A 14889-nucleotide genomic window follows, 5' to 3' on the forward strand; every position below is an offset into this window, starting at 1 on the left:
GTGGACGCTGCCTGACCGGCTGAGTTCCTCCTGCACATTCTGTGTGCGCGTTGCTCCAGATTTCCAGCATCTGCAGAATCTCTTCCGTTCTTCCAGCTGGTAGAGGTGACGGGCAGCAACAGCATGGAGAACACCATCCCCTGCGAGTTGCCCTGCAAGCCACTTACACCGTCCTGACTTGGAAACACATCGCCGTCCCTTCACCAGCACTGGCTCAAAATCCTGGAACTCCCTCCCTAACGGCACCGAGGGTACACCCACACCTCAGGGATGGCAGCGGTTCAAGGCGGCAGCTCCCCACTACCCTCTCAGGGGCAACTAGGGACGGGCGGGTAAATGCTGGCTCAGCCCGCCAAGGCCACGTTGCTTACACAGAGAGCGGCGGGTGCCTGGAATGTGCTGCCAGGGGTGGGTGTGGAGGCAGATATGATAGGGGGGGTTTAAGAGGCTGTTAGACGTGCAGGGAATGGAGGGATGTGGACATTGTGCAGTTTAGTTGGACATTTAATCATTGGTTTACTGAGTTTGGCCCAACACGGTGGGCTGAAGGGCCTGTTCCTGTGCTGTACTGTTCCACGTTCTATGAATAGAGATGGCGACGTACCAAGGACTAGCAACTGGGATGGGTGCAGATGGGCGATCGATGGTCTGCACAGACACAGTGGGCCGAAGGGCCTGTTTCTGTGCTGTGGTAACCGGATGATTTCTGGGCACGGCTGAGCTCCGGCATTGAGGTGGGGGGGGGGGGGGGGGGGGGACACAGGCTGCTCTCGCACCGTTCGCTCACCCCACCCTGGCACCCACAGATCTCCCGGCTCTCCGGCGGGGGAACACACCGCCTCACCCCGTGCCCTGATACTCCGCAGAGGTCCTGCACTGTCCTGGGAAGCGTGGGGTCTGCCTACACGTACCCCGGGAAGCGTGGGGTCTGCCTACACGTACCCCGGGAAGGGAGGGATCTGCCTACATGTACCCCGGGAAGGGAGGGATCTCCCTGTACATCCCGGGGAGGGATCTGCCTACACATACCCCGGGAAGGGAGGGATCTGCCTGCGGTGTCCCCACCCAACCAGCTTCAGGCGCCCACCCCTCTCCTGGCACTGTCCAAACCCCTCCCGCTACCCCCCTTCACTGCCCCTTCACCACCCATCCCCCACCCCTGGACTCACGTGCGGTTGCAGTGGGAGCTGCCGTCCCCGGCGTAGCCCTGCGCACAGTGACACTGGAAGGACTCAAAGGTGTTCCTGCAGCTGGCGAAGCGGTGGCAGTTGTCGAGCTGGAGCCGACACTCGTCGATGTCGGGGCAGACTCCGTACGACCAGTCCGCTGGCTCACTCCCCGACAGGTTGGACACACCCTGCAGTGCGGCCGAGCAGCTGGCGAAACCCCGGAGGTGGGAGAAGTCCCCGGGCAGGCACCTGGAGATCCGACAGAGGCACGTCAGGCACCGGGACAGGTGATCTCAGACACAGCCCAGACGTCAGGCACCAGGACCAGTGATCTCAGACACGCTCTCCCTACCTTCTACCCTCCCCCCCAACCCACCCCCAGAGACCTCAACTCCCCTCTCCCACCTCCAAAGAGACCACCCTCTTCCCTCCAACCGCCCCTCCCACCTCCCCAAGAGGCCACCTGTCACACCTCTGCAGGGATCATCCCCCCTGCCCCCTCCCCAGAGACCACTCCTCCCCCCCACCTCCCCAGAGACAACCCCTCTCCCACCTCCCCAGAGACCACACTCTTCCCCCCCACCTCCCCAGGGACCACCCCTCCTGCCCCGTCGCCAGGGACCACCCCTGTCCTCCTACCTCCACAGGAACCACCCCTCCCACCTCCTTCCCCTCCCACCTCCCCAGAGGCCACCCCTCCTGCCCCCCTCCCCAAGGACCTCCCCTCCCCAGAGATCAATCCTACTTCCCCCCTCCCTAGAGATGACCCCTCCTGCCCCCCTCCCCAGAGACGACCCCTCCTGCCCCCCTCCCCAGAGATCAATCCTTCTTACCCCCTCCCAAAAGACGACCCCTCCTGCCCCCCTCCCTAGAGGCGACCCCTCCTGCCCCCCTCCCCAGAGACGACCCCTCCTGCCCCCCTCCCCAGGGACCTCCCCTCCCCAGAGATCAATCCTTCTTCCCCCCTCCCTAGAGATGACCCCTCCTGCCCTCTCCCCAGAGACGACCCCTCCTGCCCCCTTCCCCAGAGATGACCCCTCCTGCCCCCCTCCCCAGGGACCTCCCCTCCCCAGAGATCAATCCTTCTTCCCCCCTCCCTAGAGATGACCCCTCCTGCCCTCTCCCCAGAGACGACCCCTCCTGCCCCCCTCCCCAGAGATGGCCCCTCCTGCCCCCCTCCCCAGAGACGACCCCTCCTGCCCCCCTCCCCAGGGAGCAGCCTACACTACCTGCCGATGGTGGGATTATCAGAGTCTCCACACCAGCCGCACTCGAAGTTCTGCAGACAGTCTTTGCAGGTGGAGAAGTGGGAGCAGTCCATGCACTGGTTCACCGAGTGGACACTGCAGACGGGACAGGGAGCAAGCGTTAAAAGCAGTCACCTTCCCTACACTCCCCCCCTCCGACATCGCCACCCCTCGGTGAGCCAGCTCCCTCCCTCCCTTCACACCTTCCCTTTTGTCTCCTGTTCCTCTGCAGATCAGTTACCACCTGTTCCAAACACCCACTGGTACTTTGGCAAGTTTTCTTTCGTTCTAATCCTGTTCTTTCTTGTAAAAATGATGTACAATTTATGTTTAATTGATGTTTCTCTTGTGAATGCTGCTTATCTGATGCTCTGTGCCTGTGATGCTGCTGCAAGTAAGTTTTTCATTGCACCTGACAATAAATTAGACTTTGATTCTGTTCACTAGAAATGCTGTCTCTGCTAATTTACAATTACCTGATTTATGCTGTGTGTGCTGTCTGTATCCAGGTACCTGCGCGGCAGCTAGTTTTTCACTGTACCTGTACCTCACTGTATTTACACACATGATAATAAACTGACTGACCTACAGCACACAAACAGGCCCTTCAGCCCATCTTCTTCATGCTGACTGTGATGCCTGTCTCATTCACCTACGATAAGGCCGTATCCCTCTAAACCCTTCCTATCCAAGTACCCAAGTAATGTAATTGTACCTGCCTCCGCCACTTCGTCCCATGTACCCACCACCCTCTGTGTAAAACTTACCCCTCAGCTCTCCTTTAAAGTTCTCCCCTCTTGCCTTAAACCCATGTGCTCCCGTGTCCTGGGAAAAAATCTCTATCTACCTTATCCCTGCCCCTTGTAATTTTATAAACCTCTGTAAGCTTTACGCAGGAACATAAGACGCTGCAAGGAGCAGTGGACTCAGCCCAATACATCACAGGCACATCCCTCCCCACCATTGACAGTATCTAGAGGAGGCGCTGCCTCAAGAAGGCAACAGCCATCAAAGATCACCACCATCCGGGCCGTGCCATCTTCTCACAGCTCCCATCGGGCAGGAGGTACAGAAGCCTGAAGTCCCCACACCACCAGGTTCAGGAACAGTGACTTCCCTTCAACCCTTCAGTTCTTGAACCAAGCTGCACAACCCTAATCACTACAGTTTAGCAACACTGTGGTCATTTTGCACCAAAGTGGACAGTTTTCTTTTGTTCTGATTGTTTTTTCTCTTGTAAAAATTGTGCATAATTCCTAATTTATGTTTTTCTTGTGAATGCTGCTTATCTGATGTTCTGCGCCTGTGATGCTGCTGCTGCAAGTAAGTTTTTCACTGCACCTGTGCAGACATGGACTTATGCAGCTGACAATGAACTTGACTTTGCCTTTGTCACCCCTCAGCTTCCCAGGTTCCTGCTGAATATCCCCAGCAATTTCTCCTTTCATTTTAAGATAAACCCCATGTACACAGCATGAACTCTCCCAGTAGGCCGGACACAAGAGAGACTGTAGAACCTGGAGCAGAAACAAGCTGCAGGAGGAAGTCAGTGGGACGAGCAGCTTCTGCGGAGGCAGAGGGGCAAGTCAACGCCTTGGGTCGAGACCCTGGCTCGGGGCTGACAGTGGCGAGGGGAGGTGGCCGGTATAAAGAGGGAGGGGTGGGGGCAGGGGCTGGCAGGTGAGGAGGGAGGTGACAGGCAGTGGATGGAGCCAGAGAATGGAGGCGGAGGCGGACGGTGGAAGGTGATAGGTGGAAGGGCAGAGGGCAGTGATGGGTCCACAAAGGGTTGAGAGGTCAGAGTCCCAGAGAGAAGATGTGGATGCTGGAGGGAGGCAGATGGAATCTGCTGGAGGTTTGGAAAGGGGGGGGGTGGGGGGGGGGGTGGGGAGGATGCGAGTGGAGCAGGAGAGAGAAAGGGACAGAGGGGGAGCCGAATACCTGACACCGGAGAATTCAACGTCGATGCCTTGGGTTGTGGACTCCCCAGGCGGGACACGAGGTGCTGCTCCTCCAGTTTGCGTTGGGCCTCTCCCCGGCAGCGGAGGAGGCCAAGGACCGACGGGTCGGTGTGGGAGGGGGAAGGGGAGCTGAAATAACGCGAGGCCCGGAAGGCCGCCCTGGAAGGAGCGCAGGCGCTCTGCAGAGCAGTATACGCTTGGTCTCGCCGACGTAGGGGCGGCCACGCCGGGAGCACCGAACGCAGGAGGTCGGGTTGGAGGACGCTCGGGTGAATCGTCACCACTCCACTCCCTCTCACCGGCTTTCTCCCCTCTTGGTCCTGAGGTGCTGGCCGTCCCTCAGCCTCCACAGATGCTGCTCGACCCGCGCAGTTCCTCCAGCATAGAGTCGTAGTGCAATACAGCACGGATACAGACCCTTCGGTCCAACCAGTCCCTGCCGACCACGGTGCCCACCCAGCTAGTCCCAATTTCCTGCATTTGGCCCATATCCCTCCAAGCCCCACCCCTCCATGTACCTATCCAAGTTCTTCTTAAATGATCCTGTTGTACCTGCCTCACCCACTTCCTCTGGCAGCTCGTTCTGTAGACTCACCACCCTCTGTGTGAAAAAGTTGCCTCTCAGGTCCCTTTTTAAACTCTTCCCCTCACCCTAAACCTATGCCCCCTAGTTTTGGACTCCCCTACCCTGGGCAAAAGACTGTTACCATCCACCCATAAGGTCGCCCCTCATTCTCCTACGTTCCAAGGACTGAAGACCGAGCCTGGCCAACCTCTCCCCGTAACTCAGGCCCTCCAGTCCTGGCAACATCCTCGTAAATCTTCTCTGCACTCAGCTTAACCAGGTATTTCCTATAACAGGGCGACCAAAACCGTACACAGTGCTCCAAGTGCGGCCTCACCAGCGACTTGTACAACTGCAGCATAGTGTCCCAACTCTAATGTCTATACGCGATACCCTGACAGATGGCCAGCGTGCTAAATGCCTTCTTCACCACCCTGTCTCCCTGTAGCAGTTGGTTTTTCTCTCGCATCAGAGAAAACCTGGAGTCACACAGCACAGAAACAGGCCCTTTGGCCCAACTCATCCATACCGACCAAGGTGCCCATTTGCCTGCATTTGACCCGTGTCCCTCTCAAGCTTTCCTATCCGTGTACCTGTCCAAAAGACTTTTCAACATTTTAATTGTCCCCGCCTCTGCCACTTCCTCTGGCACCTCGTTCCACACACCCACCACCCTCTGGATGAAAAACCCACCCTTCGGGATCCCTTTAAACCTTTCACCTTAAACCCGTGCCCTCTAGTTTTAGACCCCCCCCCCCCCCACCCTGACCATCCACCTTATCAATGCCCCTCATGGTTTTATAAACCTTTACCTCCCTGCAACCGAGCCTCATTCCACCCCCCACCCACACACCGTGGGCAATTTACAGTAGTTAATTAACCCACCAACCCCCGCACGTCTTTGGGAGGTGGGAGGGAACCGGAGCACTCGGGGGAAACCCACGGGGTCACAGGGAGAGCGTGCAAACTCCACACACACAGAGGCAGCGGCTATGTCACCCGAAGACTGCAGATTTGCCCTGAACATCAGAGACTCTGGCTGCTGCAGTGGGAATTAAACTCAGGTCTCTGGGGACATAACTGGCACACATTAACCAGCTGACGTGGACCCTGCCCCCATGGTGGGCCCCAGACACAGGGAGGTCATCAGGGTCACCGGGAGAAGTCAGATGGCGGGGGTGGGTCCGTGCGGGGCGGGAGGTCAGAGGGCGGGGGTGGGTCCGTCGGGGGCGGGAGTCAGAGGGTGGGGGTGGGTACGTGCGGGGCAGGAGGTCAGAGGGCGGGGGTGGGTCCGTCGGGGGCGGGAGGTCAGAGAGCGGGGGTGGGTCCGTCGGGGGCGGGAGGTCAGAGGGTGGGGGTGGGTACGTGCGGGGCAGGAGGTCAGAGGGCGGGGGTGGGTCCGTCGGGGGCGGTAGGTCAGAGGGCGGGGGTGGGTACGTGCGGGGTGGGAGGTCAGAGGGCGGGGGTGGGTACGTGTGGGGTGGGAGGTCAGAGGGCGGGGGTGGGTCCGTGTGAGGTCAGACTCTTGCTCCCAGTCAGACATTACCTGTCGTACCAGTCCCGACACTCCCCGGACGGGTATTTGGCGAGGTAGGCAGTGAAGAGGAAGCAGGTGCGAGTGGACTGGCACCAGGCGCACTGGCTGGAGTTGCTCAGGCAGTCCCGACACGACGACCGTCTGTCAACACAAACCACAGAATCACCAGCACACCAGGCCAGCGACACACACTCCATCCCCACCACCACCAGATGGGAGGGACTGGCAAATGAAGGGCAAATGAAGGCTGTGAATGGGAAACGGGACGGGGAACAGGTGGGGGGGGGGGGGGGCAGCAGGTCAGGGGAACGGATGGATCAGTGGGACAGTTAGGGAAAACATCAGGGGACAGACTGTGGGGGGTGCAGATCAGGGGAATAGGGAACGGATCGGTGAACAAGTTGGGGGACGGACTGAGGGGGGAGGGGTGGATCATGGGACGGACCAGGGGATAGTTAGGGAACGGACCAGGGGAACGGGTTGGGGGACGGATGGATGGAAGGGGGGTGGATTGGAACAGACCAGGGGGATAGTTAGGGAACGCATCAGGGGATGGACTGTGGGGGGGAGGGCGGGGGTTGCAGATCGGGGAATGGTTAGGGAACGGATCGGTGAACAAGTTGGGGGACGGACTGAGGGGGGAGGGGTGGATCATGGGACAGACTGGGGGATAGTTAGGGAACGGACTGTGGGGGATGGGGGGGTGCGGACCAGGGGACAGACCAGGGGGATAGTTGGGGAATGGATCGGGGGAACAGGTTGGGGGATGGATGGTGGGGGGATGGATTGGGACAGATGGGGATAGTTGGGGAACAGACCGGGGGACAGACCCCACTCCCACCCACTGCCCACCCCCATGCCCCTCCCCAGCCGCCGGTGCACCCCCCAACGTACGATACCCCACCCCCCCACCACAGCCCATCCTTCCCCTACTCACAGGTGGCAGGGCATGGGGCAGAGAGCTGGAGCCCGGATTCCGGTGGGGGACCTGCCTCTGCGGGTGCACTGGAAGTCTCCCTTCCTGCTGCTGCTGACGTGCCACTCGCAGTGGGGGTCCTGCGGAGAGGGGGGTGGGGGAGAGACAGTTGGTTTATGACCATCACCCTGCCCCGGTAGGAAAGCACCCCGAGGAGGCCTGACCAGCGCCCCAGCTGGGCAACAACTTCCGGTTGGCCAGCCAGGTCTCCCCAGTGGGACTCAAGTAGACTCCCAGGTAGAGAAGGTGCGTGGTTTCCCCAAAAGCAAACGGTCTCTCCTCCTCCTACCACGGGAGTCCGCCTGCCACTGACCCACTAAGAACCTGGAACACCTCTGCCCAGTCGATCCTGGCAGAGGCCGCAGCCGAAAAGACCCACTGGTACTCGCACATCCTCTGCGGCTTAAAAAAGTGCATCACCATGGGGAGCACGTCGCCGGTGTGGGCTGGGAGGACGACCTCCATGCCTGGCTCGCACAGAACCGGTCCCGTCAAACTCTTCCCAAGACACAGGGATGGGTCCAGGCAGACAGTACAACAACTGGTCGGACGTGGGGCATCCCTGACATACTCCTCTCCGGAAGGGGAATGGTTCCATTAACCTTGACAGATCGCTCCTCGGCAGCGCACCAGAGCTGGACTCGGGATACAAAATCCGAGTCCCAATGCCTGCAGCGTGTCCACCAAAGAAGCGCGGTCCACCCGGTCCAATGCTTTCTCCTGACCAAGGGAGAGAAACGCTGCCGGGACCACTCTCCTGGGACAGGTGAATCAGGTCCTGGATATTGCCCTGGATGGAATGGTCGGGATGGATGAAAAAATTATGAGAGGCACAGATAAGGTGGCTGGTGACAGTCTTTTCCCCAGGGTAGGGGAGTCCAAAACTAGGGGGCATAGGTTTAGGGTGAGAGGGGAAGAGTTTAAAAGGGACCTGAGAGGCAACTTTTTCACACAGAGGGTGGTGAGTCTACAGAACGAGCTGCCAGAGGAAGTGGGTGAGGCAGGTACAACAGGATCTTTTAAGAAGAAATTTGATAGGTACGTGGAGGGGTGGGGCTTGGAGGGATATGGGCTGAATGCAGGAAATCGGGACTAGCTGGGTGGGCATGGACGGGATGGATAGATGGACAACGGTTGGCCATCGCACAGACTTTGTAGTCTGTGCATGGGAGGGAGAGCGTCACCAGTTTCTTCAACAGACGGAGGTCTCCCTTCTTTGGCAGCAGGACCGCACTGGCTCCCCGGTGGCTGGACTCTAACCCCCGGGACACACGCATAATCGCTCCCCCCCCCAGGGACACCCTGAGAGGCCGGAGGGAACTCACCGCGCTGCAGGGCTGGCAGTTCGTGTGCTCGACACACAGTGGGCAGTCCCCTGGCACGAGCACCAGCTGCAGGTCGCGCCCGCACTGACCGTCCATCCCCGAGGTGCGCAGCCGGCATGAGCCGGACCCCGGGCACCAGCCGCACCCTTGGTCCGACAGGCAGGCCAGGCAGGAGAGGTAGGAGTCGCAGTTGTCTGATCGGAAGGGCTCCAGGAAGTGGAAGGAGATCTCCTGCAATGACAAAAGCGCTTTCTGTGCACCAATGCAACTCTGGCAGGGAGACGGCAGCGAAGCGCTTGACCTCACCCACGGAGCTTTACCCATGGGAAACGGGGGGGGGGGGGGGGGTATCCCGGGGGAGTCCCAGGGGGGGGGGGGGGGACAGTGTCCCAGGGAACGGGGGGGTGGGGGGGGGGGGAAAGAGTGTCCCAGGGAAGGGGGGGAGAACAGTGTCCCGGGGAAGGGGGTGAGGGGGCAAAACAGTCCTGGGGAAGGTGGGGGGGGGGGGGGGAAGAGATGGTGTCGCAGGGAAGTGGGGGGGGGGGGGGAAACAGTATCCTGGGGAATGGAGGTGGGGGTGGTATCCTGGGGAAGAGGGGATGGCCGGTGTCCCTGGGAAGGTGAGGTGGTGGGGGGGAAACGGTGACCCAGGGAAGGGGAGGGGTGCCCCGAGGAACGGGGAACGGTGTCCTGGGGAAGGAGGGGGTGGGGGGGCCGGTATCCCGTGGAAGGGTATGGGGTATCCCATACTCACTGAGGTTCCCACCACCTTGGACCGCTCCCATGTTAACGTCATCTCACTGGTCTGCCCGTTGCCGGAGTTGTTCAGCGACCCTTCCAGTCGGATCGCGTACTTGTTGCCACGTTCCAGGATTGGGAAGAGCCGGTCCCCACTGTTCCTCTGCAGCAGCCGCATCTCCTTCTCTGGCTGTCCGGCCCAGTGTCCGACCTCCTCCTGGGCACGGGGGGCAAGCAAGGGGGAGGGGAGAGCGGGGAACGGGGGAGGGAGGGGGGGGAGGGAGGGAGGGGAGCGCGGGGAACGGGGGAGGGGAGGGGAGCGCAGGGAACGGGGGAGGGGAGGGGAGCGCGGGGGAGGGGAGGGCGGGGAACGGGGGAGGGGAGGGCAGGGAACGGGGGAGGGGAGGGGAGCGCGGGGGAGGGGAGGGGAGCGCGGGGGAGGGGAGGGGAGGGCGGGGAACGGGGAGGGGAGGGGAGAGCGGGGAACGGGGAGGGCAGGGAGCGGGAGAGGGGAGGGGAGCGCGGGGAACGGGGGAGGGGAGGGCGGGGAACGGGGGAGGGGAGGGCGGGGAACGGGGGAGGGGAGGGGAGCGCCGGGAACGGGAGGGGGAGGGGAGGGGAGCGCGGGGAACGGGGAGGGGAGCGCGGGGAACGGGGAGGGGAGGGGAGCGGGGGGAACGGGGGAGGGGCGGGGAGCGGGGGAGGGGAGGGGAGCGGGGGAGGGGCGGGGAGCGGGGGGGAACGGGGAGGGGAACGGGGGAGGGGAGGGCGGGGAGCGGGGAGGGGAGCGGGGGGAACGGGGAGGGGAGCGCGGGGAGCGGGGGAGGGGAGCGCGGAGGGGAGCGCGGGGAGCGGGGGAGGGGAGGGGAGCGGGGGGGAACGGGGAGGGGAGGGGAGCGGGGGGAACGGGGAGGGGAGGGGAGCGGGGGGAACGGGGAGGGGAGGGGAGCGGGGGAACGGGGAGGGGAGGGGAGCGGGGGAACGGGGAGGGGAGGGGAGCGGGGGAACGGGGGAGGGGAGGGGAGCGCGGGGAACGGGGGAGGGGAGGGGAGCGCGGGGAACGGGGGAGGGGAGGGCGGGGAGCGGGGGAGGGGAGGGGAGCGGGGGGAACGGGGGAGGGGAGGGGAGCGGGGGAACGGGGAGGGGAGGGGAGCGGGGGAACGGGGAGGGGAGGGGAGCGGGGGAACGGGGAGGGGAGGGGAGCGCGGGGAACGGGGGAGGGCGGGGAGCGGGGGAGGGGAGGGGAGCGGGGGAACGGGGAGGGGAGGGGAGCGGGGGAACGGGGAGGGGAGGGGAGCGGGGGAACGGGGAGGGGAGGGGAGCGCGGGGAACGGGGGAGGGCGGGGAGCGGGGGAGGGGAGGGGAGCGGGGGAACGGGGAGGGGAGGGGAGCGCGGGGAACGGGGAGGGGAGGGGAGCGGGGGAACGGGGAGGGGAGGGGAGCGGGGGAACGGGGAGGGGAGCGGGGGAGGGGAGGGCGGGGAGCGGGGGAGGGGAGGGGAGGGCGGGGAACGGGGGAGGGGAGCGCGGGGAACGGGGGAGGGGAGGGCGGGGAACGGGGGAGGGGAGGGCGGGGAACGGGGGAGGGGAGGGGAGCGGGGGGAACGGGAGGGGGAGGGCGGGGAGCCGGGGAGGGGAAGGGCGGTGAGTTGGGGGAGCCAGAACCAGGACCCCTCCCGCACCCCCACTGACCCACCCATCCCATTCTCTCCTCACTGACCCCTCCCACTCTCCACCCCCCACCTTTTGCCCATTAACCCTCTGACCCTCACTACACCCCTCGCCCCACGGCATCCCACAGACCCACTCACCCTATTACCCCCTCCCCTTCTTACTTCCCCACCCCACCCACCTTCCCGTCGTTACCCTCCCCACCCCCACTGTTAAACCCCCTCTCCTTGTTTCCCCCCCCCACAGTGCCGGTCATGGGGGACTCACCATCTCCAGGCTGTTGGCAGTCCGGCCGACCTTGGCCACCACGTAGAGGCGCTGGAGCTGCAGGGTGACCAGCACGTTGTCGGACGGGGTGGGGGCATCGAACAGGGGATGGATGAACCCCTGGAACATCATCACCGCCTCCAGCTCCACGCTGGGGTTCTGCACATAGGATGGGGTGGTGTGCAGCTCCACCTAGGGAGAGAGGGGGGAGTTATCCTGGGGGGAGGAGGGGAGGTGGAGTCACTGGGTGGGGGGAGTCTGTCATCGTGTAGGGGAGGGGTTTGGAGGTGGGACTGAGGGGAGGGGAGACAGGGGGAGGTGGGTTTCCAAGGAGAGGGGAGGTAGGTCTTCGAGGAGTGGGAGGTGCGTCTCCGAGGAGGGGGGAGTCGGGGAGGTGGGTCTTCGAGGGGTGTGCAGATGATGAGAGGAGAGAGTTGGAATGGGGTGAGGTAGGGTGGAAGGGGAGGGACGAGGCAGGGGGGCAAGGCAGGGCAGAGGGGGTGAGGAAGGGCGGGAAGGGGTGGGAGGGGTGAGGGAGCTACTGGTGTCAGTTCAGATTGGGGTTCGGGGGAGATCCCTCGGCCCCGGGACCCCCTCGCCCACACTCACCTTGTCCGGCTGTGACAGGTTACGGGGTTGCAGGTACGTGACCAGGTGAAGGCCGGGCATGAAATTCAGCTTCTGGCACTGCTCCAGGGAGCTGATGAAGGTGGTGTCCGAGCCCCACCAGCCCTGGATTCCGGACACCGGCTCCACCTGGCACCTGGCCTGATCTGAGGGGAGAACCGAGGTCCTGGTTACGGAAATCACCGCCTCGTCACCAACGCCCACAGCCCAGCTGAGACACGTCGGACCCCTCCCCCGGGGCATCACCTCGGATCCCCTCCCCCGGGCACCACCTCGGACCCCCTCCCCCGGGCACCATCTCGGACCCCCACCTCCGGGAACCACCTCAGACACCTCCTTGGACTTCCTCCTCCAGGAACAACAGCGGTGCCCCTCCCCCGGGATCCACCTCGGAACCCCTCCCCCGGGATCCACCTCGGAACCCCTCCTCAGGGCACCACCTCGGACCCCCTCCTCCGGGCACAGCTCGGACCCCCTCCTCCGGGAACCATCTCCTTGGACCTCCTCCTCCGGGAACCACCTTGGAGCCCCTCCCCTGGGATCCACCTCGGAACCCCTCCTCAGGGCACAGCTCAGACCCCCTTCTCAGGGCATAGCTCAGATCCCCTCCTCCAGGCAGAACATACCGCAGCAGGTCGGGGGGCTGAAGTCTCCCATTTGCCCCCATTGCCCCGGAGAGAGGTGGTGGTGACCAGGCGTCAGAGTCACAGAGTCACACAGCACGGGGACAGGCCCTTCGGCCCAACTGGTCCATGCCGACCACGGTACCTCACTGAGCTTGTCCCGTCTGCCTGCATTTGGCCCACATTCCTCTGATCCTTCCCTATCCACATCCCTGTTCAGATGTCTCTTAAATGTTGTTATTGTACCTGTCTCAACCACTTCCACACACCCACCACCCGCTGTGCGAAGACGATGCCCCTCGGCTCCCTCTTAAACCTTCCCCCTCTCGCCCTCTAGTTTTGGACTCCCCTACCCTGGGGAAAGGCCTGTGACTGGTACTCTAATCCCCTGTTGTTCATCATCAAACCCTTGGTACATCTTGACATCCAGAGTTCCTTTGACTTGCCTTCCTTTGTAGGAACACCTCAGCCACAAAGTACAGGTAAAAGCTGGAGTCATACAGCACGGAAACAGGCCCTTCGGCCCAACTCCTCCATGCCGACCAAGGTGTCCATCCAAACTAGACCTATCTGCCTGCGTTTGGCTCGTATCTTTCTCAACCCTTCCTGTCCAGATGTCTTTTAAACATTATAATCGTCCCCGCCTCTGCCACTTCCTCTGGCAGCTCGTTCCACACACCCACCGCCCTCTGGGTGAAAAACCTGCCCCTCAGGTCCCCTTTAAATCTCTCACCTTAAACCTGTGCCCTCTAGTTTTAGACCCCCCTACCCTGACCATCCACCTCATCAATGCCCCTCGTGGTTTTTTAAACCTCCATAAGGTCACCCTCAACTCCTTCGCTCCAGGGACAACAGTCCCAGCCGATCCAGCCTCTCCTTATAACTCCAGGCCGGTAACATTTCCTGCACTCTCGTTCAACGATATCCCTTGTATAGCTTGGTGACCAGTGGTGTTTATACCAAGAGATCAGGCTTCTCACACCAGCATGGTGCAGGGAAATGTAACAGGAGGGAACCAGTGGCGCTCTCGTTCACGGTGAGCCGGAACTGCAGGAGCGGGCGAAGGGAAGAGCCTGGAACATCGGCCTGGCCCGTGTGCGGCAGATCGCTGGGGATGTTCTGCCCCGTCATCAGCCAGTCCCAGCGTCAGACAGCATGGGCACAGGAAGAGGCCCTTCGACCTAGCCGGTCCGTGCCGATCACCGGCCACCCAGTTACACCGGGACATTAATTTTACTCTCCCCACATCCTTGTCAACTGCCCACCAGCCCCCTCCCACCCACCCCCCCCCCCCCACTGATTCTACCCCTCACATACACCAGGGGCAACTGAGGCCTAATTGACTCACCAACCCCGCACGTTGCTGGGATGTGGGAGGGGACCAGAGCACCCAGGGACAGGGAGGGGAGACCCACGCCCACAAGGTCACAGGAGGAATGTGTAGACTCCACATGCGCACAGACACAGGGACACACACACACACACAGGACACACACACACAGGGACACACATTCAGACACAGAGACACACACACACAGGGACACACACAAACACCCGGAGGTCAGAAATAGAACTCCGGAACATCTGGGACTGGTGTCCGGATCGGGACAACTGGACTGAGACATCCTCCCAGAATCAGACCGCCCGGACAAGGTGCCAGCCACTCTGGGAGTGCCCGATCCCACCATGTGGGACGGTGGGGCTGTGGTGCAGGGGATGCGCCTGAACACTGGATGCAGAACCTAGGTCTCAGGTCCCCGGCTCCTGCCCTCCCCCTCAGCTGACTCAGGGCTCCTGGACCTGCAGCGTGGGGGTACCGAGAGCTCCCCGTGGGGACCATGCACTCCACCACACACTCGCACCACCCATTCCCTCTCCTTCCATTTCATTTCCTGACAAAGGGGACATTTTACCTGCAGCAGGGAGGCAGGAGCGGGTCTGAACGCACCAACCGAAGGGCCCCGGTGCCAGTGGGGGCTGCGCCCGGCTCTGACCAAACACCAGACACGACTGGCAGTCCGACAGGAGGCTTGCCAGCCCCAGGCAGCCCACGTGGGGACACTGTGGAGAGAACAGGCCATCCGTGACCAACTCACACGTGTTATGGAGAGAACAGGTCATCAGTGACCGACCCACACACACATTATGAAGAGAAAAGGCCATCTGTGACTGACCCACGCACAT

At 62.3% G+C, this 14889-nt stretch overlaps 1 protein-coding gene across 1 annotated transcript in view; it reads right to left on the reverse strand.

Moving 5' to 3' along the window:
• The window catches only part of megf8 (multiple EGF-like-domains 8), a 102743-nt gene that overhangs the window by 43344 nt on the left and 44510 nt on the right, over nucleotides 1-14889 (reverse strand). Inside the window, 9 exon segments of the mRNA XM_052045381.1 lie at nucleotides 1170-1418; nucleotides 2399-2512; nucleotides 6489-6620; nucleotides 7417-7535; nucleotides 8781-9011; nucleotides 9535-9735; nucleotides 11456-11647; nucleotides 12065-12228; nucleotides 14619-14766. Of these exon segments, the coding sequence (XP_051901341.1) occupies nucleotides 1170-1418; nucleotides 2399-2512; nucleotides 6489-6620; nucleotides 7417-7535; nucleotides 8781-9011; nucleotides 9535-9735; nucleotides 11456-11647; nucleotides 12065-12228; nucleotides 14619-14766 (1550 nt within the window).

This window comes from Pristis pectinata, chromosome 39, assembly GCF_009764475.1.
Source record: "Pristis pectinata isolate sPriPec2 chromosome 39, sPriPec2.1.pri, whole genome shotgun sequence".
Lineage (NCBI taxonomy): Eukaryota > Metazoa > Chordata > Chondrichthyes > Rhinopristiformes > Pristidae > Pristis > Pristis pectinata.